The sequence below is a fragment of the Orycteropus afer genome, unplaced genomic scaffold (assembly GCF_000298275.1).
Source record: "Orycteropus afer afer isolate SDZICR_OR568_19922 unplaced genomic scaffold, OryAfe1.0 scaffold00292, whole genome shotgun sequence".
In the NCBI taxonomy this organism is placed as follows: Eukaryota; Metazoa; Chordata; class Mammalia; order Tubulidentata; family Orycteropodidae; genus Orycteropus; species Orycteropus afer.
Window position 1 is genome coordinate 3431941 of NW_006921879.1, and position 24346 is coordinate 3456286.

Here is a 24346-nt window from a genome sequence, read left to right on the forward strand (position 1 = left end):
GTGTTTCAAATGCCAGCAGGGTCACCCACGGTGGACAAGTTTCAGCAGAGCTTCCAGACTAAAACATGTTTGGAAGAAGGAAGGGTCCAGCCACTTCTCAAAGAATTGGCCAGTGAAAACCTTATGAATATCAGTGAAACACTGCCTATTACTGGAAAACTTTATGAATAGCCCCGAAACATTGTCTGACATAGTGCCAGAAGATGAGTCCCTCAGATCGGAAGGCACTCAGAATACAACTAGGGAAGAGCTGCCTCCTCATTGACCTTAATGACGTGGATGGAGTAAAGCTTTCAGGACCTACATTTGCTGATTGTGGCACAACTCAAAATGGGAAGAAACAGCTGCAAACATCTACTAATTATTGGAACATGGAATGCACGAAGTATGAATCTAGGAAACCCGAAAGTTGTCAAAAATGAAATGGAATGCATAAAGATCAATATCCTAGGTATTAGTGAGCTAACATAGTTTTGGCCATTTTGAATCAGACAACCATATGATCTACTACACCAGGAATGATCAATTGAAGAAGAATGGCATGGCATTCATTGTCACAAAAAATGTTTCCAGATCTATCCAAAAGTACAGTGCTATCAGTGATAGGATAATATCTATATGCTTACAAGAAAACCAGTTAATACTACTATTATTCAAATTTACACACCAACCACTAAAGCCAAAGATGAGAAAATTTAGGATTTTTACTGACTTCTGCAGTCTGAAATTGACCAAACATGCAATTAAGATGCGTTGATCATTACTGGTGATTGGAATGCAAAAGTTGGAAACAAAGAAGAATCACTAGTAATTGGAAAACATAGCCTTGGTGATAAAAACGAAGCTGGAGCTCACATGATAGAATTTTGCAAGACCAACAACTTATTCATTGGAAATACCTTTATTCAACAATATAAACGGTGGGCCTTCCCAGATTGAACAAACAGGAATCAGATCGACTACATTCATGGAAAGAGGTGATAGAGAAGCTCAGTATTTTCAACCAAAACAAGGCCAGGAGCTGACTGTGGAACAGACCATCAACTGCTCATATGCAGTTCAAGTTGAAGCTGAAGACAACTAAAACAAGTTCACAAGAGCCAAAATATGACCTTGATTATATCCCACCTGAATTTAGAGACCATCTAAAGAACAGATTTGATGCACTGAACACCAGTGACCAAAAGCCAGAGGAACTGTGGGATCAATCGAGAATATCATCCATGAAGAAAGCAAAAGGTTATTAAAAAGACAGGAAAGGAAGAAAAGACCAAAATGAATGTCAGAAGAAACTCTGAAACTTGCTCTTGAGTGGAGAGCAGCTACAGTAAATGGAAGAAATGACAAGATAAAAGAGCTGAACAGAAGATTTCAAAGAGCAGTTCAAGAAGACAAAGTCAATTATTATAATGAAATGTGCAAAGACCTGGAGTTAGAAAACCAAAAGGGAAGAACACACTAGGCATTTCTCAAGCTAAAAGAACTGAAGAAAAAATTCAAGCCTCGAGTTGCAAAACTAAAAGATTTTATGGGCAAAATGTTGAATGATGCAGGAAGCATCAAAAGAAGATGGCAGGAATACACAGAGTCACTGTGCCAAAAAGAATTGGTCAGTGTTCATCCATTTCAGGAGGTGGCATATAATCAAGAACCAATGGTATTGAAGCTGCACTGAACAAATTGGCAAAAAAACAAGGCTCCAAGAACTAATGGAATAACTATTGAGACGCTTCAACAGATGGATGCCACACTGGGGGCACTTACTTGTTTATGCCAAGAAATTTGGAAGATAGCTACCTGGCCAACTGACTGTAAGAGATCCATATCTGTACCCATTCCAAATAAAGGTGATCCAACAGAATATGAAAATTATTTAGTAATATCATTAACATCACACTCAAGTAAAATCTTGCTGAAAATAATTAAATGATGGCTGCAGCAATATATTGGCAGAGAACTTCCAGAAATGCAAGCTGGATTCAGAAGTGGATGTGGAATGAGGGATATCATTGCTGATGTCAGATGGATCTTGGCTCAAAGTAAAGAATACCAGAAAGATGTTTACTTGTGTTTTGACTATGCAAAAGCAATTGACTGTATGGACCATAACAAATAATGGGTAACATTGAGAAGAATGGGAATTCCAGAACACTGAATTGTGCTCATGAGCAACCTGTACATAGACCAGGAGTCCGTCATTCAAACAGAACAAGGGGATACTGCATGGTTTAAAATAAAGAAGAGTGTGTGTCAGAGTTGTATCCTTTCACCATACTTATTCAATCTGTATGCTTTGCAAATAATCCAAGAAGCTGGACTATACGAAGAAGAACATGGCATCAGGATTGGAGGAAGACTCATTAACAACCTGCAACGTCCAGATGACACAACCTTGCTTGTTGAAAGTTAAGATGACTTGAAACACTTACTGATGAAGATTAAAGACTACAGTCTGCAGTATGGATTATACCTCAACATAAAGAAAACAAAAATCCTCACAACTGGACCAATAAGCTTTATCAGGATAAATGGAGAAAAGATTGAAGCTGTCAATGATTTCATATTACTTGGATCCCCCATTAATACCAATGGAAGCAGCAGTCAAGAAACCAGATGATGTATTGCACTGGGCAAATCTGCTGCAAAAGACCTCTTTAAAATGCTGATGAGTGAAGATGTCTCTTTGAAGACTGTTGTTGTTATAGGCTGTCAAGTAGGTGCACCTAACCCAAGCTATGGTATTTTCAACTGTCTCATATGCATGTAAATGCTAGACAGTGAATAAGGAAGACCAAAGAAGAGTTGATGTTCTTGAGTTGTGCTGTTGACAAAGAACACTGAAACTGCCATGGACTGCCAGAAGAATGAACAAATCTGACCTGGAAGAAGTGTAGCCAGAATGCTCCTTGGAAGCAAGAATGGCCAGACTTCATCTCACCTACTTTCATCACGTTATCAGAAGGGACCATTCCCTGGAGAAGGAAACCATGCTTGGTAAAGTGGAAGGTCAGCGAAAAAGGGGAAGGCCCACAACAAGATAGATTGACACTGCAGCTGCAAGGATGGACTCAAGTATAGCAGGGATTGTGAGGTTGGTGCAGGACCAGGCAATGTATGGTTCTGTTGTACGTAGGGTCACTATGAGCCGGAGCCGTCTCAATGGCACCTAACAACAACAACAACCTGTTACCAGACTAACCTCCCTAAAATACCCTTCTTTCTGTCATCCTTCTGCCTTCATGTCCTTCCTCATGTCAGCAGCCGTCCAAGGTATAACAATTGGTCTCTACTTACCAGAAGCAACAGAGGAAGAAGGAAAGTCAGGAATAGGAGGAGGAAATGGAATATATGGTTAATCACTTCCATGAATAACTGCTTCCTTTGACATGAGACCAGAAGAATAGGATGGTGCCTGGCTACCATTACTGAACATTTTGGTCAAAGATTCTACAGAAGAATCCTGATCCAAAGAGGGAAAATGTAGAATAGAATTTCAAATTCTCGTGGAATCCAGACTTTCTGTAGCCATGGAGCCTGGATGAACCACTGAAACTTGCCCTAAGATAATCTTTAAACCAAAGATATGCCATGAAGTCTTCTTAAAACCAAACAATAGTCTAGCTTAACTAGTAAAAAATGTTTGCTTTGAACATTGTGTTATTTTAAGATCTATCTATATATGATCAAATTGACAACAGCAACTCAAAAGATTAGATAGAAAACGGGCAGTGATTTTATCTTAATGGTGGAGGAACAATTCAGAAAAGGAAAGTGAGAATGGCTGCATAACTCGAAGAATATAATCAGTGTCACTGAGCTGTACATGTAAAAATTGTTGAATTGGTGAATGTTCTGCTGTGTATTTAAAAAAAAAAAAAACCTACAGCCTTGGAAACCCTATGGGGTAGTTCTACTCTGTCTTAAAGGGCTGCAGTGAGTCAAAATCAACTTGACAGCACAAAACAACAGCAGTACCCTGATCAGCATTAGATTCAGAGAGCACACAGTAAGAACTTAATAAAGAACTTAATATAGGCCTCAAACACACTTGAAACTTTCTGGCTTTGAAAACAAAACAAACACTTCTATTGATTTAATATATATATATAGCCTATAAAATAAAACCAAAAGTCCACAGCTTGGAATTTTCCCAACATATTCCTAAACATGGTATCATATTAAATTAATATTTAAATCAATAGTTTAGTGAGACTTAGTACAATGCCTGGCCTGTATTAAACAATCCTAAGAAACCTTAAAAAGAGCTCTGGTAGTGTAGTGCCTAAGGCACTTGACTGCTAACCAGAAGGCTGATGGTTCAAACCCACCAGCCACTCCTCGGAAGGAAGATGGGGCAATCTACTTCCATAGTGATACTGCCTCGGAAACCCAAGGAGGGGTCACTATGAGTCGGATCCAACTCGACGGCATATAACAACAACAAGAAACCTTAAAAGCTAGTCTCAAAAGGATCAAAGTTATCTACAAGTAACTGTGTGCCAGAACAAAATTCAACATTCTTTAAAAGAATGCAACTATATCTAGTACTCAGGAGCTCTGGTAGCATAGTGCCTAAGGCATTTCACTGTTAACTAGAAGGCTGAAGGTTCAAATCCACCAGCCACTCCTTGGAAGGAAGGTTGGGCAATCTACTTCCCTAGTGATACTGGCTCTGTAACCCAAGGAGGGGTCACAATGAGTTGGGTCAGACTCAACAGCATGTAACTGCAACATACCTAGTACTCAACATCATGAAGTTCACAATGTTCAGCATCTAATAAAAAATTACCAGGCATGCAAAGAAGAAGAAAAATATGACCCATAACTACTAGAAAAATCATTCAATAGAAATAGACCAGAAATGACAGTGATGATAGAATTAAAAGATAGGAGCTATTGTAAACCTTATATAAAGAGCTAGGGAGCTCTGGTGGTATACTGCCTAAGACATTTGACTGCTAACCAGAAAGTTGGTTGTTCAAACCCACCAGCCACTCCTCGGCAGGAAGACTGGGCAATCTACTTCCCTGGAGATAGCACCTCAGAAACCCAAGGAAGGGTCTCTATGAGTCGGGTTCAACTTGACAGCAGTGAGTTTGGTTTTGTTTGTTTGTTTTTTAATAAAGAGCTATTATAAATCTTACAAATATGTTCATGAATATAAAAAATGGGAATATAGTAAGGAGGAAAGTGGAAGAAATAAAAAAAATTAACCTTCTATAGGTGAAAAATACAGTATCTGAAATGAAAAAAAAAAAAAACACTGGCTAGGATGAATAGATTAGACATTGTAGGAAAAAAGTGAGTAACTTAAAGGCACAGCAATAGGAACTATCCTAACTAAAACACAGACAGATAAAAACCAATAAATAAAATCTTTAAAAATTGAACAGAGACTAACCTGTGGGACAATATCAAACAATCTAGCATGCATGTAATTGGAGTTGCAGGAGGAAGAAAAAGGGTGGGACAAAAAAAGCTTGGAATAATGGCCAAAAAAGAGATAAAAATCAAGAGGCCTTGGTGATTGTTTGAATACAATGGATAATGGAAGGCACTAAAGGGAAAATCAAGGATGACACTAAGGTTTCTGGCTTGAGCAAAAGGGTTTATGGTAATATCATTTATCAAGATAGTGAATACTCTTTCACTGGATAAATCACAATAAAAATTTAAAAAAAAAAAAAAAGATAGTGAATACCAATAAGATAAAAGCAGGTCTTGGATGATGTATGGGCAAAGGTGATAAATTCAGTTCTGCACTTATTTCAGTTTACTTTGAGGTAACTGTGAGATAAACAAAACCCACTGCCATTGAGTCCATCCGACTCACAGCTACTCTATAGGACAGAGTAGAACCGCCCCATAGGGTTTCCAAGGTTGTAAATGTTTACAGAGAAGGACTGCCACCTCTGTCTCTGGCAGAGAGGCTGAAGCAACTGGTGAACCCACTGACTTTTTGGTTAGCAACTCCCCTCCCCCAGCTGTTTTAACCACTGCGTCACCAGGACTGTGCGAAGTCAAATTAAATAAGATTGGGCCATGATTTGTCATCTGCAACAAGAAATGGCTGGTCCAAGTCAGAAGTTTTCAACCTAGTTAAGAAGCCATGAACGAGCTTCAGGACGTCTTTGAAAAACCTCAAATTATATGCAAAATGTTGTGGGGGTTGTAAATATATGTATTTTTATGAAGAGGGTCACAGCATTATTTTTTTAAAAGTGAGAATCGCGTAAAAAAGGGTTACAGAACCAATGAGTAAGTCTTAAACGAAGGGGGAAACTCTTTAACCTCTAACATGCTAGGCATTTTCCTTCTGGTTTGTGTAATATTGGTTGCTAATAATGTGCCTGCAAGGCAGCTCCAACTTTTCTCCTTCCGGGATCAAGAGATTAAAAAGCTTAAATAGTCACTTAACAGTTGTGGGGAACAGTTACTGAACACGTATTACACACAGTACCATCATGGATGTGTACCATTTCATTTAACCTTCACAAAAATTCCAAGGAAATCTCGATACTTGTCTAAAATCGCACAGCTAGTGGTACTAGGATTTGAACCCAAGCCGCCTCTGATTATCACATCCACTTTGCCTCTCAAACTCCAGAAACCAAGCAAGTTGTCTTCCAACCCTTTCGTTAAGGGTTGTTAACGTAACCCTCTTGAGTCTTCTTACCCACTTCAAATATGGCCGACAAGCTCTAGTCTCCTTTACCACCTGATACCGAGCGACAGCTCCGGCTTCAAGCCCATTTCCGTAAGGGCCTCTTCTCGCGGAGTTGCGAGTGAACATGCGCAGGCGAAAGTCCTTTTCCGGGCAAAATGGCGATGGGGTTGGTGTGCTGCCGCCGGGAGCTTGTGCTCCTGCTACGGTCTCAGCGTCAGGTAGAGGTGCCCCCAGGCTGAGCGCCTGAATGCATTATTGTCCCTATGATCCGACCCCCGGGACAGTTCGTGCTTGGATCATAAGCTCACTGGGACCTAAGTCTCAAGATCTCGGGTCGCAGGATACGTGGGAGGGATAATTCGGGCCCCAAGGGCTCAGTGGCGGGATATCATTGTTCCTGGGAACAGATTTCGCCCCTCAGACTCACCCTCTGGACCTCAGCATGGGTCTGAGGTATGTGAGATCCAGGCTTGAGCTCCTCTGCTGCACGCACCAGTTGCATGCCTTCAAGCCAAGTCTTCAATTGGGGGTAGCCTGCTTCAAGGGGACCAAGCGTAATGAACGCCTGTACTCCAAGACTGGGATTTCTGCTCTCGATCAAGGGGCTTTCTCATCCTTTCACCTGCTCAGTTCCACAGCGTCGCTGGGCCCTCGCACTGGTCTCGGAAACTGCTTACGGCTAGGCCCAAGTTCCCAACCGGCCAGGGCTGCGGGCGCCCGCACTTCATCCTGCTTGCAGCCCCTGGCCCTCGTTGCCTCAGTACCTCTGCCATCTCGTTTGCGGAAGCTCAGGTAAGAAGCGTTTCGTTCCTGCAGTGTTAATAGGGATGCTTGTTGATTGGTTGGGGTGGGGTGGGGTGGGGCGGGGAGTGTCATGGAGCAGAGTTCTAGTCCACATGCCCCACAGCTCTCAAAATTGATAGTATCTCTTCTTGGGATGGGATTTTCAATTCATTTGGAAAAGGAAATGAGATTCACTGGTGTTGGTATATGAAATATGAGTCCCAATGTGTGTGTGTATATTTGAAAAATTACAATTTGCATATCAAGTCTATTTCATGGAAATTATCTGCTAGGATGAGACCAACTAGATATTTTGGTTTTAAAAAGTGAGTTGTTTTACATAGGCACATGGGAGGTACAGACAACAAAGATGAGCCATTTTGTGTGTACAATACTTCATTGTCAGTGATAGCAAGCATTGATCTATGGGTGGATAGATAGGCAAACAGGCTGAGGTATGTCTAAGCAGAGGGGAGTGTGCCCATGACCATGTATAGGGTTGGCAGACAATGTTTCAACAAATGTATTTGTATGTGCTGTAAAAATGTCTGGGTGATAGTAGAGCTGACAAGGGACAAAGGGGCTTCTTGGCCACAGCCAGCTACCTGGAGGGAGCAAGTAGTTGGACCTGTGGACTCAGGACCATGTTGCAGGGGACATATCAAGCTCAATTGGCATAACATACTACAAAAAACATTGTTCTACATCCTGTTTTGGTGAGTAGCAACTGGGCTTTTAAAAGCTTGCAGGTGGCCATCTAGATGCAACAATGGTCTCTCCTTGTCCAGAGAAAAGAAGAATGAAGAAAACCAAAGATGCCTGGAAACAATTAGTCCAAGGACTCGTAGACCATGTGATCTTCAGCCTATATGACCATGAGACCAGAAGAACTAGATGGTGCCCAGCTACCACTGTCAACCACTCAGAGGGGGATCGGTGCAGGAGACCCTGGTTAGAGTGGGAAGACAATGTGGAACAAAATTTGAAATCTTAAAAAAAAAAAAAAGGACCAGGTTTTCTAGTCTGATAGAGCCTGGTGAGACCCCTGAAACTATGGCCCCTAGTTACCCTTCAGGTCTGGAACTGAACTCACTCCTACAGCTTCTGGCCAAACGATAGACAGGCATATGGGTGAACATTTACATCAGGTAAATACATTCCTTGGAACAATCGATCATGGGAGGACAGAAGGGCATTGTTTGCACAGGGAGATAGCTCGGGGGCAGCAGTGCATTTTGGGAGGGAGGGACACAGGGAAGCAATAACTGTAGGGAGGAAGTGGGAAGAGAGCTGTTACATTGTGGGGAATTGTGGTCAATGTCAAGAAACATATATGAACTATATGGAAAATGAATTTGCTCTGTAATACAATTTCTCCCAAATCACGATAAAAAATTTTTAAAAAAAATACTGTTTTAAAGAAAAATTGTAAGCATAATAGTTTAAACATACAATGAAAATCAAAAAACCAAACCTACTGCCATCGAGGTGATTTTGACTCACAGTGACCCCCATTGGGTTTCCAAAGCAGTAAATCTTTACAGAGTAAAGTATTGTCCCTGTCTTCCTTTGCCAAGCAGCTGATGAATTTGAACCACCAACCTTCTGGTTAGCCATCAATGCCTTAGGCACTGCACCACCAGACCTCCTTGAAAATCATGAAAGTGGTACTTAAATATTTGACTGAAGTTTGGAAAACATTTTTACAAGAAATAACTTCCCAACGTGACATGAAATCTTAACTCTGAGTAACTTATCTTCCTTCCTATAGGGGAAAATAAGATGACCTTTTTAAGATTTAAGAGCTCTGGTGGCACTGTGGTTAAGGCATGGACTGCTAACCAAAAGGTCGGTAGTTCAAACCTACCCAGCTGCCCCACAGGAGAAAGATGAGGCAGTCTGCTTCAATAAAGATTTTACCCTTGGAAACCCCACAAGGGTTGCTATGAGTCAGAAACCACCCGAGGGTAGTGGGTTTTCTGAGGGGTTTTAAGGTTTAGATGCAATCTAAAACTGAGAAGAAGAAGAATCAAGAACAGAACCAAACCTGGCTTTCTGTACGTATACCCTGCTGACTGATTTCCTTTCACACAGGTCCAAGCTTCTCCTCCAGTCGTTCCTGTAACTCCCTCACCCACAGCAGTAACTGAGGTGGCTCCTGGAGAGACTACAGATGTAGTCCAAGCTGCTACAGAACAGAGCTTCACTGAACTGGGGCTTGGGTCACATACCCCAGTGGGACTGATCCAGAACTTTCTGGAATTTCTGCATGTTAACCTGGGCCTACCCTGGTGGGGGGCCATTGCTGCATGTAAGGGAAATAATATTCTGGGCAGTGATAGAGAGGAGGAACCCTGATGGGACAGTGGTTAAGTGCTCAGCTGCTAACCAAAAGGTCAGCAGTTCAAACCTACCAGCTGCTCCAGGGGAGAAGGATGTGGCAGTCTGCTTCTGTAAAGATTACAGCCTTGCAGACCCTCTGGGGCACTTCTGCTTTGTCACATGGGATCACTATGAGCCAGAATCAACTTGGCAGCAGCGGGTTTAAGGGTAGAGGGAATGGGGACTTAGGGATTGAGTCTTAAAGATGGCAGACTGTGAGTGGATCAGGGAAATAGTTCCAGAAGTTTAACCATCAGAAAAGCAGATGGTTTAAATGAAAGATAGACCTTATGATACTTAGGTGTCTACTTGTGTTTCGCTACATTATGTGGGATTCAAGAAGTAACAATGTTTGAATGTGAGCATGGAATTAAAGTAAAAATAGCCTGCCGACAGTGATGAGGCTGCCCTGATTTAGGAAAAGGGTTAGATTAGGCGTTTAGATCCCAAACTTGGCAAGGCATTCACATTGCTCCTTCTGTAAAAGGCAAAGACTACTTTGATTTCTGTTTTATTCTGCTTCTTGGTACATATTGCTCCATTGATTATCCCTTCTCTCCCATGTCTTTAAATTCTCCCTCCTTACTGCCTACCCTGAACATGTAATTATGCTCAAGCATAACATGTATTTCTTGGGGGGAAATTCCTTCCCATCATTTTCTCCTTTTATGACTATACTTTCTCTCTCTCTCTCTCCTCCTTTTCATAGATTTTAAAAAGTGGTCTATCTAGTGGGCCTATTCATTTACTCCTTGACCCTCAGCCACCTGGCTCTTTCGAATCCCATTTCATTCTAACTGTCAGTGACATAATTGCCAAACCCACTTTTCTTACTATACTTGACCTTTCTACATTAGCCGCTTTAGACCTTGAAATCTACCCCTTACCTTTATGACCTTTCCTGGTTTTCTTCCTATCTTTCTAACCATACCATCCCATGTACCTTACCCAGATCTCCACCCATCCCTTCAACGCTGATATCCTGGCTTCCATCCTCAGCTCCCTTCTCTTTCTACTCCACCTAATCCATAACAATATTGATAAAGCCTAATCCTTTCTCTCCCTGGTCTTTTCTCAGCCCTGACCTACTTGCATGTCCTACAGATACTATATTTTAAATATTAGAATGATAATATGAAGAAATAGGGATGAGCTAAAGCAGTAGGCACCAGATTACTTCCCAAGCATTTCTAGAACATTGGCTTTCAAACTTTACTCCTGGTAGCCCAGGTTCTGTAAAGATGTATCTGAGCAAGGTGCAGGGCAGAGCATACACAGGCACCAGCCCAGTCTTCACCCAGAGCAGCCTGGTTTTACCTGTTTTGTATATTGGGGCTATACTTCGAGTTGAACAAAAGATTCCATTGATAATTGAAAAGTTTGAAAATCATTGATCTCAGCAAATAGATTCTGTCACTTTTTTACAGGAAATAGGCAGGATCCCTGGTTATCTGCTTAGAGAAGTTAACAGTAGTCTTTTGTTTTCTGCAGAGACCCAATCCTTGAAGGAATCCAATCTTATCCCCATCCTTAGTTCTGGGCCCCTTGGGCATGAGTCACGGTGTGGTAAAGGCCAGAATGAGAGAGACCTATTCAGTGAGAACCGAAAAGCTGTCAATTTTCCAGCTACAGAACTGCTTTTAATTCCACTCCAGCTCAGATTTGTTTTTCCAGGTACAGTCCTTGCCCGCTGCCTGATTTTTCCTCTCATCGTGAAGGGCCAGCGAGAAGCAGCCAAAATCCACAACCACTTGCCAGAGATCCAGAAGTTTTCCACCCGAATCAGAGAGGCCAAGTTGGCAGGAGACCAGGCTGAGTGTGAGTCAATTGCAGGATGAGCGTGGGAGAGAACCACATTTATACTTTTCCTGACATTCTGCTGGGGGAAAGCAACAACCTACAGCAGGAGTTCCTACAGTTAGGCAAGTTCTAAAGACTTACATGCTTCCTGAGCCTAATGTTTCCAGTGATTGTTGTTGTTGTTGTTGTTATGTGCTGTCGAGTCAGCCCTGACTCATAGTGACCCCTCCTTGGGTTTCCAAGGCAGTATCACTACGGAAGTAGGATTGCCCAACCTTCCTTCCGAGGAGTGGCTGGTGGGTTTGAACCGCCAGCCTTCTGGTTAGCAGTCAGATGTTTCCAGTGATTAGCCAGGGTCAAATATAAATGCCATAGGCCAGGTGGTGAGGCTGTTCACCTCCACTGACATAACCAAGAGCCTAATTCTTAACTTCCCCTCACCTCCCAGTTTACAGGGCCTCCTCAGAGATGACACTTTACCAGAAAAAACATGATGTGAAACTCTTTAGACCTCTCATTCTACCTCTGACTCAGGTGAGCAGAAACATTTCCCTCCTTATTTCATCCTGAATCCATCAAACAGGAGCCAGAGAACTGCTGCCTCTGTGCTCCAGCTCACCAAAAAGCAGGTGTTGGTACTACTCACAGATGTTAGCATAAAGGAATAAGAAATACTCTCTGCCGAAGGGTCCTGACACTGTTTATCCTGCGTGATAGGCCCCGATCTTCATCTCCTTCTTCATTGCCTTGAGAGAAATGGCCAACCTTCCAGTGCCCAGCCTGCAGACAGGTGGCCTTTGGTGGTTCCAGGATCTCACAGTATCCGACCCCACCTATGTATTACCACTGGTGGTCACTGCCACAATGTGGGGTGTCCTTGAGGTAAGCCCAGACTGGCCACAGGCCTGGTCTGCAAAGCTAATGGCTCTAGCAAATTAGGAATGGGGATAAAGCAGTTATCCAGAATGGTCATTCTTTCTTCCCTAGAGAATATAGTTGATGGGTAAGAAATTAGGGCCAGATTCACTAAAATTGACAGCATTTACCATTCCTTTCTCTCTTTTTTTGGCAGCTAGGTGCTGAGACAGGTATGCAAAGTTCTGACCTGCAGTGGATGAGAAATGTTATTAGAGTGATGCCCTTGGCAGTCTTGCCCATAACCATCCATTTCCCCTCGGTAGGTAATGGTCTGGGAGCTGGCTCTAGATCCTTCCACCTAGAGCCTTGCCAGTTCCTAGCGGCTAACCAGAGATACAGCCTCTGAGTACCTTCTCTTTGTTCTCACCCAGGCAGTGTTCATGTATTGGCTGTCCTCCAACATATTCTCCCTGGGCCAGGTGGCCTGCCTCCGGATTCCAGCTGTACGCACCGTACTTAAAATCCCCCAGCGCGTGGTGCATGACCCTGACAAATTGGCTCCACGGGAAGGCTTCATAAAGAGCTTCAAACAAGGTAAGGACTAGTCTTTTGTGAAGGAGGACCAAGGGAAAGTGGTATAAAAACAGGCACAGAACTGGCTCTCTCACATCTCTACATAGGCTGGAAGAATGCTGAACTAGCACATCAGATGCGAGAGCGTGAACGGCGCATGCAGAATCACTTGGAGCTAGCAGCCAGGGGTAAGTAATCTTTTCAGACTAAATTCGCCTTTTGTTTCTTTCCCCAACTTTGTTCAACAAGATTTTTCTTCTCCCCAGGTCCCTTACGACAGACCTTTGCCCACAACCCCCTGCTACAGCATGGAAAGAATTCCCCTGCCACCACCCCTGATAGCAGCAACAGCAGCAAACCAAAGTCTAAGCAGCCCTGGCGGGACACACTTGGCTGACTTATGGTCCCTGTTCATACCGGCAGGAACTGTCTCCTCAAAGACTCATCCTCAGAACAAGGCTTGATATTGTGCTAGCAACTGTGGGGCAGAGAGATGTTCATTTTAAAAGTGGATTCCACTAGACTCTTAACACCTGTATGTAAAAGCAAGCACTGGGAAGCCAGGTGATCTTCCATCCACAGAATTAGTAAATCTCTGCACTACATACTGCTTCCTGCTACTTATTAAACAGGGAAATGGGTTGGATGCTTCAGAGAAGTGAAGAATGGGGTGAGGGTGATTCCTCTTGATGCCCCATGGGACATCAAGGAACCAGGCATTAAGACCCTAAACCCCCACCCCAACAGCTGATAGATGGGTTGTTGCTATTCATATTTGCATTACAATCATAGGGTACGACTGTTGAGTTGAGATTTTATCTAAACATAGGAACCCCATTTATTGACACTAAGATTCCCTATAAAAGTAGATGTGCTCAAATTCTTAGTGATGATAATTAAGAAGGAGGAATGTTGGTGTCATTTTTATTAATCATCTTCCATGTTACTACAACAGTTTAGGTGTTGTCTGCCTTGTATGTGTAGAGATTGGTTGCACCAGCCTTCAACAGCTGGCTTGAGAGGGAAGAAATACTCAGATACTTTCAGTCACAAGATTGTTTTGTCTTTCTACCAATCTAATGGAAGCTGTCCCAAAGATGCTATAGCAAATGAAGCCACTGGAAGCTTAGGAACATATCCTTTTTATTTGTGTCCAGCACCTGTGATAGTTTCATGTCTCTAAAGGAGACCGGAAGCTTGGAGCATTCTTGGCCCTTTTAAAGGAAAAGAGGAATGGGCAGGCAGAACCCAGAGATGAGGGAATATCTTAAACATCTGGGAATGTGCTACTAGAACAACCAAACCCACAGTTGACATGCTCCCCACCAGTCTGTTTTACCTTCCCTTAAAAAAAATCTGGAACACTATTGTAGCAAAACAAATAAATTACTTTCCATCTTTCAAAAAGCAAGTTCAAAAGGTTATTGAAGCTGCCTTGATCAGGCATCTGGATAGGTGCCTCCAAAGAAATGAGCTTTCCTTTTCAACTTCCTTGGCTCCAGCCAGTAGGAGACAAGAGGTCCCTGTTTCTACATCTCAGAATTCACCGTGGTATTTAATTAGACTTGTGACCTTGTTGCTTGGACATCTCTTTGCCGTCTTCCAAATCCAGCTCCGCAGCAACTGACATACATAGGACCTGGAGGTACCTTGTGGTGGATGCTACAAAAAGAAATTTTAAGTCAAAATTGGAAGAGGTCAGCTGGGCTGAGTTCAAATGGCACTGAATAGAGCTGGGCCTGGGGGGACAATTCAGTTAAAGCCATAAGGTTAGTAACAAAGAGGCTGTGGCAAAGGTTTCAGAGCCTAGATTTGCAGAAAAGGCAACCAAACTATGAAATGGCTGAGCTCACTTAAGGATCCAAGACTTACCCACAATCCTTCGAAGGCAAAGAGGTCGTTTGTGTTCTGGCACTCTGATGATGAGGAAGTAAAAGGGCAAGCCTGAGAGGGCAATGCCAATGCCGATGAGGGAGTTGATTGTATCACTGTAAAGTGGAACAGCCACCAGGAAGATAGTGCAGAGGCAGAAGACAATGGGGAAGAAAAGGCTGAGCTAAGGACATAGAAGACAGACAGCTTAAGATTAGACAACTCAGGATCCTTAGCCAAAATAACCCCACCTCCCATGAAGATCAGAGCACTAAACCTTTCCACCCCTTCATCTCCACACCACCACCACCACCAAGTCCTAAGCAAAAGCTGCTGTAGTAGTAGCTCTAACAGTTCTGAATGGAGCAGAGATAATGATTAAGGTGAGTTACCTTGAGTGGTCGAGGCCGATCAGGCTCTTTCCAGCGTAGATAAAGTTGGCCCACAATAGAGAGCCCCACAAAGAACCAGTAGCTGAAGCTATAGTAGTTAATGAGCTGGAAGATGTCTTCCACACACAGGTAGATCAGTGCCATGATACCCTGTAGGCGTAAGGCCAAGCCACCTTCTGTCAGAACCTTTGCTTTTCAAGGCACTTTTCACTCTTTCCCCTTGTGAAGTCCTCAGTCTTTCCCCATGTGTTCTTTTCCCTACCCACTCCCTTTACCATCTTAGTTTCAGTACCTCCTTCCTTCTCTATCAGAAATCAGCCTCTCAACTGCTTTTTCAGCCCCTTCAGTCCTCTGCCAAGTTAACCTGTAAAGCACAACTCAAAAGAGCCCTTCAAAAAGCTTTTGCCTAAGCTCCTCCATAATAGCTCCAACCTACGTTTCCAGCTTTTACCTCTCACTACCCAACTCCCTACTGCTTTATCTCAGGATCTGCTGATGCTGTTTCTCTTACCCAGCTCTACTATTTTTAACCCTAAGCTTCAAAATCACTTCAAATGCACTTCCTCCAAGAAGTAATTCCTCATTCACCCTCTACCCCTCTGGTGGGGGAAAAAAAAAAAAAAAACTTTTTACTTTAAATACCACATCACAGTGTCTCCCACAGCACTCATTTTATTACAGTGTGTTTCCATGTACTACTTTGTGCCTTGGACCAAAGGAAGTTATTCAGAAGGAAAGACAGAGTCTTTCTTTGTAACCACTGCAGCAGTTAACATGGTGCCTTGAACATGGTGAATGTTCCAGCAGTAGTTTTTCTCCTAGAATCTCCTTTGGAGCTTCCTGGAAGCTAGAATCGACATACCTGCTCTACTAAAGTTCACCCCACAAGCCTCATCTCACTTTCAGCTTCATCCCTGAGATCACTTACATTGAAGAGCAGAGAAGGTACCGGTGTGAATCGTTCAACATGAATCATGCAGATGGCATCAGGAAGATGGCCTTCTCTCGAGCCCACAAAAAAAAGCCTATTTTAAGTAAACAGATAAAAATTATGAGACACAGCACAGCTGGTTCACCTGCCATGCACGCCTGCTTTTCTTGGATCCATCCCTTTTTAAAAGAAAATGAAAAATGCAGAATGGAGTTCAGTATTGAGATTAATGACAACTGGAAGCTGCCAACGGGAGCAACAGGCTGTGGGTATCATTTAGGAGATACAGGTGGTACAATCTGGGTCCTGTAAGTCCTACCATCCCCTGCTATTCCTCCTCACAATGCTTCCCAGTAAAAGACACCACTCTTACCTAGAAGCAGCCACAATGGAGGCATTGAGGCCACCAAAGCAAGATAATGCAACTGCAAATGGAATTGTCCAATTGAATACTCCAAAAATCTGGTCTGCAAAAGTCTAAGGAATAGAAAAGAGTCAACAGCAGTGCTAAAAGGGATGCAAGGTGTGGGTGTGCATGCCCCAGGTACCCTTTTTTGGAATCCAGTCCTTCCACGACAGGTAACAGGGCCCCCACGCCCAGTATCCTAAGTGTACTCCTTCAAAGTTAATTATCCCTTTCTAGGAGTTTGAAGAGCTGGGAGATACCCAGAAGCCCACAAACACACCCTCAGTCCTCTGCTAGTCAAAGTCCTTTACCACAGCAACAGCATCACTGGCCAGTATGTCTCTCATGTCCAGCACGGTGTAATATGCCACATTGGTCAAGATGTAGATGATGGTGACAATGGGCATGGAAATGCCAATGGAGAGGGGCAGGTTCCTACAGCCAAACAGGATAAAGGATACATTAGGCACACAGTCCTTTTCCAATCTCTCCTTTAATCCTTAGATTCTTCCCCTGCCATATTGTCTTTCTAGGGGTGGGGCCTCCTGCTGTAATTCAGTGCCTTTGCCTCTGAGATATCCTAGGATACTAATACTGGCTCAAACCCTGAGGCTTGAACTCTTATGAACTAAAGAACATCAGGGAAAGTAAATACTGCATTCAGAGAAAGGGCTAAGCAAAAGAAAGAGTATTAAAGTGCTATATCACAGCACAATAATAGCACAGGAAAATGGGAGGTTTCTTTGTTTTATCTTTTTACATCAGAAAGTCTCTTGATGCCAGTATCCTTTCTTAAGAGAAAGGGTTGTTAACACTGGAAAACCCATCTTAAGGTTGAAAAATACAGGAATACATTATGAAGACAGATTATGAAATCTAACATCTCCAGAGAATAGCATAAGCCCTCAGTAGGAAGAATAGTGTATGTAGCTGAATATGTCCACCCTACCCATTCCTCAGTTTGAGAACCTTGGGTGCTATCCTAACTCATGTCCAAGAGAGACAAAGATGTCTCAAGATTCTTGTACCCAATGAAGCCATCATCTTTATAAAAATCTGATAAGAGTCTGCACCCACCCCAAAAAAGGGGGGGGGGCAATACTCTCAAGTCATCCAGCTTCTGTCCAGTAGGTGGAAGCACCGTCCAGGCTTGGATCATGCTTATTATCTCTGCCCCAGAGGTTGCAACACTGGACATGTACCAAGAGTGTTGTTTGTTTCTCAACGCCAAATGGGGTTTATTGATAAGAGAATTGTTACTCCTTTGACTTGAAAATTTATAGAAACTGCACTCTCTGACAAATCTTAGTTCCCAGCATTAGAATTTTGGACCCAGGAAAGATCCTGGAGATAATATAATTCAACTCCCTCATCTACAGGCAAAGAAATGGCAAGTGATTCCCTCTAGGTCATCCAATGAATCTGTGGAAAGACAGACTCCCTGTCTAGTGGTCTTTTCAGCCCTGAATGACTACAGAATAATTCAGAGTAATACTGAAGAGGTGATGTAGTTGAATCAAGCAGTTGCCACAATGTCAATATGAATTTGGGAAATGAGGAAACAATCAGTTCAACAGGAAGGTTTCTGGAAATGTATGGCTTAAAGTTGAAGATTAAGGGAGGGGAAAGAGCTATCAAGGAAGATCTACCAAAAAGCATACATAATCTAGAAATAAACCCACACATCTATGGTCCAAAAAAAAGCACATACAAGAAAGTTTACATCTGTTACTGTGTGACCATGTACAAGTTAACTACTCTGGGGCTCAGGTTCTTCATCTATTAAAATGGGTCTGATGAAACTGACCTCATAAGCAGTAATGGTATGCCACCTGGCATATAGTAGGAACTCAATAAATGTTCTCTGTCCTATTGCTATGGAAAGTTGATGTTAGGTACCTACCTCTCAGGATTCTTGATCTCTTCAGTGACATAGTTGAGGGTGTCCCAGCCCGAGTAAGAAAACAGAGCTGAGTACAAGGCTAGGGCAATGTTGCCCATCGCATATGATGAACCCTCAAAAGAATTCTCAAAGTGAGTTGAGGCTCCTGGAACCAAGAGAACATTGAAAGGCAGAAGGATTAGTGGCCCATCTCCCCAACTTCAAGACAATCTAGTAAAGAGAAGAGTATAGTAATAACACCAGGTAAGTGGCATAGAACACCTCCAGCAGCAAGGGTACCAGTGAAGGAACAGGTAGAAGAGAGACATCTACAGAGAAAGATGGGCTGGGTTGGAGAAAACAGCATGGGGATCTTGACAGGATGGGCCTGGGCCACTTTCAAGGATAAGTCATCAGGGAGCAAAAGGGCTGGAGCACAGGAGTGATGCAGCTCCGTCCTGTACCCTGCCTGACTTCTGCCCCCTTTCTGACATGAGACTGAGCTGATACGGTGTAGAGAAAAGGGCAGGGCTAAATATCCTCAGGTCAACAGAGTATCTGTCAGGTAAGTGTTCATACCTGAAAACTGGAGAGGAATGGAAAAAGGAGTCAATTTCTTCCCTTGCCCACCTTTCCCAAGGGCAGAAAAATAATCATAGCATTTGGGTTCAGTGATCAGCAAAAAAGCTAATTCCCAAGGCAGACTGTGAGCCTTTTGCCCAGATCAGCCTCCTCTGGCAGGCAGCATGCATAGAAGTTAAATGACAGGCTTTGAGGTCAGTCTGCCTGGGTGAAACTTTAGCTCCCCCACTTACTATCTAGGGACCTACTTAACTCTGCAGTCTCAGTTTCCTCATCTATAAAACAGGGAAAATAATATACCTACCAAATAAGGTTACTGTGAGAATTAAATGAGAGAATATACAAAGAACACTTGGAAAAGTGAGGCTCATAGAAAATGCTTAACAAATGTTAAGTGTTGTCATTATTTCTTACCCTGGCCGAGTCTAACAGTGCCTGCAATGATGACTGCAATCAGTGCCAATACTTTAGCATAGGTGAAAATATCTTGTACCAGGGTTCCCCACTTGACATAGGCACAGTTAATGAAGGTTAAGACACCTGAAAGAAAAATATATATATACTGATTGGGTATCTGACCCTATCACTCAGAAGGCATTAGACTCCCAAGCAATTTTTCCAGTACCAGTCACGAAGATAGATCCTTTGGTCAAAGACAGTATAAGCGTTTCAGGCTCTGACCTGCTTATTGGAAACCTCTGTCTCAGAAAGTCCTCCCCATCACCCTTCAAGGGCACTTGCTGAATGCCTGTGTACAAAGCACCAGCACCACCACCCCTAGCTTGTGTGGGAGACTTGAAACAAAGTGTATGGATCTGCTTGCATACAAACATGCACCCAAATTCTCAATCACAGTATGGTAGGCAACTGGTAGTTGTACAGGATTAGTGATGTGTTTTGGCTGTTGGCTTTGAAAAGTCACGGTCGCTCTCCTTCCCCAGACATGGGCTTCAGGATGCAGCATGCTGACTCTGCAGTGTTATTGCTGAGCTTTTTTAACCTTGATGAGCCCTGTTGTGACTTATCCAATGTCTGGGCCAGCAGGTCAGGACATGTGGCCAAGGATTAGATTCAGGGACAGACTTCCTGCCCACTCATTGCCTGCCAGCTCAGCTGCTTGTTTTCGTGTTTGGAAAGATTCCTAAAGCTGAGAGAGGGGTCTGCAGAATGGGGATAGGGCATTCCTGGCCAAACAATGCAAAAGTAAAAGCCACAAACATTCCTCAAGTCCTTCTACCCTGCAGTAGAAGCAACAACCCCTTTCAACCTGAATGAACTTCAGTAAAGTTTATGGATCACGCTTTAGAGTCAGGGTTCTTAACGTAAGGCCAAAAGCTTCACAAGCCCCTGCAATTCTTTGCAAAGTGTTATGTCTGTGCGAGCATATATATTTTTTCTGAGAGTCTACAGCTTGTATCAGAATCTCAGAGAAATCTATTTCCCCCAGAAAAGTTACAAACCACTACTTTAAGAAATTCAAGGGGACCCCACACAAGCTGTGAGGTTGACCAACAACCCCAGAATGTGGCAGGGAAGAAAGTCAGAAATAATAATTCTGAAATTCAGCAGAATGTTCCTTGAATCCTCTTCCAACCTCTTAGGCAATCAGCACATTACAATGTACCTTCCCCACTGGCGGCAGAGTGAATCGCTTCATTGCACACTGTAAGGATGATTTAACAGTCTGTCTTCCAAGAACACCAAGAAGGTCAGAATCACCTTAGAAAAACAGCAGCCCAGGACCAAGCTTGCCTGCTTCAGGCTACCAACAGTATTTCCTGTCTCAGAGTTCTACTGGCAATGGGTGGTCCATGGTTTCCCAGTTACTTCCTGTTTTTTTGTGCTCTGGTCTCATCACCTGGCCAGAGACCACTTCATCCTGTGAAGTAGGAGAGACCAGCCTCTCAGAATAGCTGTTCTATCTTCTAGTTCTCAGTCTTCTTCATGCCCTTCTATTCTACTCAAGTAGAATGTTCATGTTCTTTTCTGCTATTCCTGAAAAGGGGAATTCCTGTCCTATACAAACACTTGCCTTGCTGCCTAATAAATAAGACATTAAACAACCAAATCTTATCACAGAGCTGGGCCAAAAAGCACCCATAGCTCTAGGCCACCATGGTACTAAGTTAATAATTAAAGATACACGTGCCTAGTCACCACTAAATGACTAAAGTATCTGTATCTTGCCCTCTACAAATCTTTCAAATATGTTGATTCCCCTCAGCCAGTCACCTAGCCTTTACTCTCCACTAGACTTCTACCTCCAGTCATCCAACAACCTTCATACCCCTTCTCCCCATGCCATGACCTTTAATGCCTATAAACCAGATTGCTGGTTAGAATCACCAGAGACAACTGATGCTGCCATATTCACAGGAGAATGACATCACCTAATACACATTCTTAGCCCTCAGTGTAACTATGAAAGAACACCAAGTTGGAATAGGCTTACAGGACTAGTTCTAATAGCAGTGTGCCACAGGTTCTGTTCTCAGCTCAGTCGGGGGATATGGGCATCCACCCACCAGTATGCCTCCCACCTTCATTCCTGAGCCTCACTTCTCAGCTACTGACCCACCACCATGCCCTAATCTACTCTGTGTATTAAGCACAGGAGATGCATTTTGAATGAAGAGGAGATTCTGTGGAAAGAAACCACGAAGCAGAAAGAACTGCTTGAAGAGAACCTCTTCCAAGGCCTCTCGGCTGTGACAACAGGACATTGGTATAGCCAGCAACAGTGCTGACCAGGCTCTTTCTCCCTACTCAAGATGGATACAGTTGACCAATAGCCACAGAGTCCAAACAAGTGTGCTGCTGTTGAAGTAGATGGAAACTAACCTTCCATTTCAAAGGCAGGGACAAGAGGGGACCATGCGGTTAAAATAATATGGAAGCAATTACCAAGCTAACTTAAAAGACAAAGACTCCCTACCCTCCCACCCCTAGATACAATTCAGTCCCCACCCAACACCGGGCCAAGTCCACAGCAGGATGGCCAAGAGTCAACTTTGGCCCTTGACTCAGGTGCAGCTCCATTCCCAACCCCAGGGGGAGGAAGGAGAAGCTATGAGGCAAAGTTACTCCTACAATCACTTAAAGAGACACTCCTGTAAGGATCACCAAGGCCAGCCTACAGGGGCTCTCCTTGAGTGGTTGGCTAGTTCTGGCACTAAGGCCCAGAATCGGCTCTCAAACTAAAAGCCAGGAAGACACTGAGCTACCTTGATACAGAACAAAGCATCTAGGACTCCTCTGGATCAGATACCCAGGTTTTGGTTAGATGCCCAAATAAAAAAGTCCCTAAAAAAAAACATTAATCCCACAATTCTCCCAGCACCATTAGCATAACACACAACCCTTAAACTACAATTTAATCCATCTTCTGCTTCATATTCCCATGAACTATAAAACCTCCATACTTTCTTAGGCAACTCATTCCATTTTCAAAGAGCTCTATAGCTCTTCCTACCACTAAGCCAAACTCCTCACAACTTCCATCCAATGGTCCTCTCCTAAGGACTAATTTGTATTGCTTTAAACCATTAAGTTTTTGGTAATCTGTCACATCTTCCCTGTTTAAGATCTAAGAGACTTCTAGTGGTGGTTCTCTGATCTCAACTACTATAAATTCTTTCCATTTCAAAGGAGCTCTGGTGGTACAGTGGTTAAAGCATTCAGCTGCTAACCAAAAGGTCAGTGGTTCCAACCCACAAGCCACCCTACAGGGGACAGATGAAGCAAACCATTTCCATAAAGCCTTGGAAATCCTATAGGGCAGTTCTCTATCCTATAGGGTCACTATAAGAGTTGGAATCAACTTGGTGGCAGTGGGTTTTTTGTTGTTGTTGCTGTTGTTTTCCATTTCAAGTATCTGCATCTGGATATTTAACACTTAAAGGAATGACATGCTTTATTACTATACCCTCAACTCATCTTGACTTTGCTTCTTTGTTGGCCTACCACTTTTAGCTAAACTAAGTGTCTAAGGCAGTTGACTGCTGACAAGAAGACTGGTGGTTCAAACCCCTCAGCCACTCCTCAGAAGGAAGGCTGGGCAATCTACTTCCATAGTGACCCTGCCTCAGAAACCCAGGGAGAGATGACTATGAGTCAGTCCAACTCAATGGCACATAGCAACAACAACCCCCTCTAGGTTAGCAATCCTTCTGCTAGATATAGAAGTTTGGAAGGAATCAGAATGTGTGCCCTTTGTTCTCTTGTCATTAATTATCATAGAACTAATTGCCCCAGTGCATCCAGCCCTGACCTTGCTGTTCTCACTGAACATTCCTCTCAAAAGAATTTATCATCCTTAGTCATTTCTTCAGATCTTAGTTCATGCTGGGCATGAACCTTCAGGACACTCTTCTCGTAGCTCTGGGCCACACCTGTATTTAACCTTGATTCTATCCTATCTCTTGCTTGTTTCTAAAAATCAAAACTCAGTCACACTGGTTTCTTCAGGTGAATCTGAGTCTTCTTTCCTAACTAAGCAAGATCATTTTCAACTTACCAGAATTTCTTTTTGAGAACCTCTTTTGTTTTTTAAAATCCCTGACCATGGAATTATATTTTGTTTCCCCTGAACTTTTTTGCAATTTGTTTGCCTGAAACTTAGAGTAGGGAAACGCAGTATTTCTTTGCCTGAAAGATATCAGCTCCTAGCAAGAATTTTCACTTCCTCTCAAGGATTCCACTTTCTCCCTGATTATGTTAAATAATAATAATATTCATTAATTTTAAAGTCCTTGTCCTTTAGAGATTCATACTGGAGGCTTTAAGGGTTAAATGGTATAATGTCTTGGGTTTACTTTAATCTAGTGGGGTGAGCAAGGGGTGGTTTAAAGTACAGCTGAAACCATGTTGATAATCATTCAAGTTAGTGCTTGGATAATGGGAGTTCATTGTATTATTCTTTTTGTATAGGCTTGAAATTTTCCATAATAAACTATCTTTTAAAAATGTATGGCAGTACTGCTTTTTTAAGACCTTTGGTAAGATGGAGGAATAGGCAGAGAAGCAACACAGATCCTCTTCAACAAAGAAAAAAAAAACAATTGACAGAGATACAGAAGATAATCCTGGAGCCCTGAGCTTTGAAAGGAACTATAGAGAAGTGGGGGAGCTCTGGTAGCATAGTGGCTAAGGCACTTGACTGCTAACCAGACGGCTGGTGGTTCAAACCCACCAGCCACTCCTCGGAAGGAAGGTTGGG

At 42.9% G+C, this 24346-nt stretch overlaps 2 protein-coding genes across 2 annotated transcripts in view; one reads left to right on the top strand and one right to left on the bottom strand.

The window, feature by feature from the left end:
• The first annotated feature begins 6822 nt into the window (after nucleotides 1–6822).
• Nucleotides 6823–13460, top strand: OXA1L (OXA1L mitochondrial inner membrane protein). Its single transcript, XM_007951164.2, has 10 exons — nucleotides 6823–6885; nucleotides 7298–7459; nucleotides 9545–9761; nucleotides 11507–11650; nucleotides 12081–12166; nucleotides 12350–12514; nucleotides 12705–12809; nucleotides 12922–13084; nucleotides 13171–13251; nucleotides 13330–13460. Exons 1-10 carry the CDS (start codon nucleotides 6823–6825, stop codon nucleotides 13458–13460), a joined length of 1317 nt encoding a protein of 438 aa, XP_007949355.1.
• Nucleotides 13461–14618: 1158 nt separating this feature from the next.
• Nucleotides 14619–24346, bottom strand: part of SLC7A7 (solute carrier family 7 member 7) — a 34095-nt gene continuing 24367 nt past the window's right edge. The window contains exons 2-9 of the mRNA XM_007951165.2: nucleotides 19543–19668; nucleotides 18568–18712; nucleotides 16976–17099; nucleotides 16632–16735; nucleotides 16256–16352; nucleotides 15328–15477; nucleotides 14936–15119; nucleotides 14619–14725 (exon numbers count right to left, since the gene is read on the bottom strand). Of these exons, the coding sequence (XP_007949356.1) occupies nucleotides 14619–14725; nucleotides 14936–15119; nucleotides 15328–15477; nucleotides 16256–16352; nucleotides 16632–16735; nucleotides 16976–17099; nucleotides 18568–18712; nucleotides 19543–19668 (1037 nt within the window). The remainder of the gene's footprint in view (nucleotides 14726–14935; nucleotides 15120–15327; nucleotides 15478–16255; nucleotides 16353–16631; nucleotides 16736–16975; nucleotides 17100–18567; nucleotides 18713–19542; nucleotides 19669–24346) is intronic.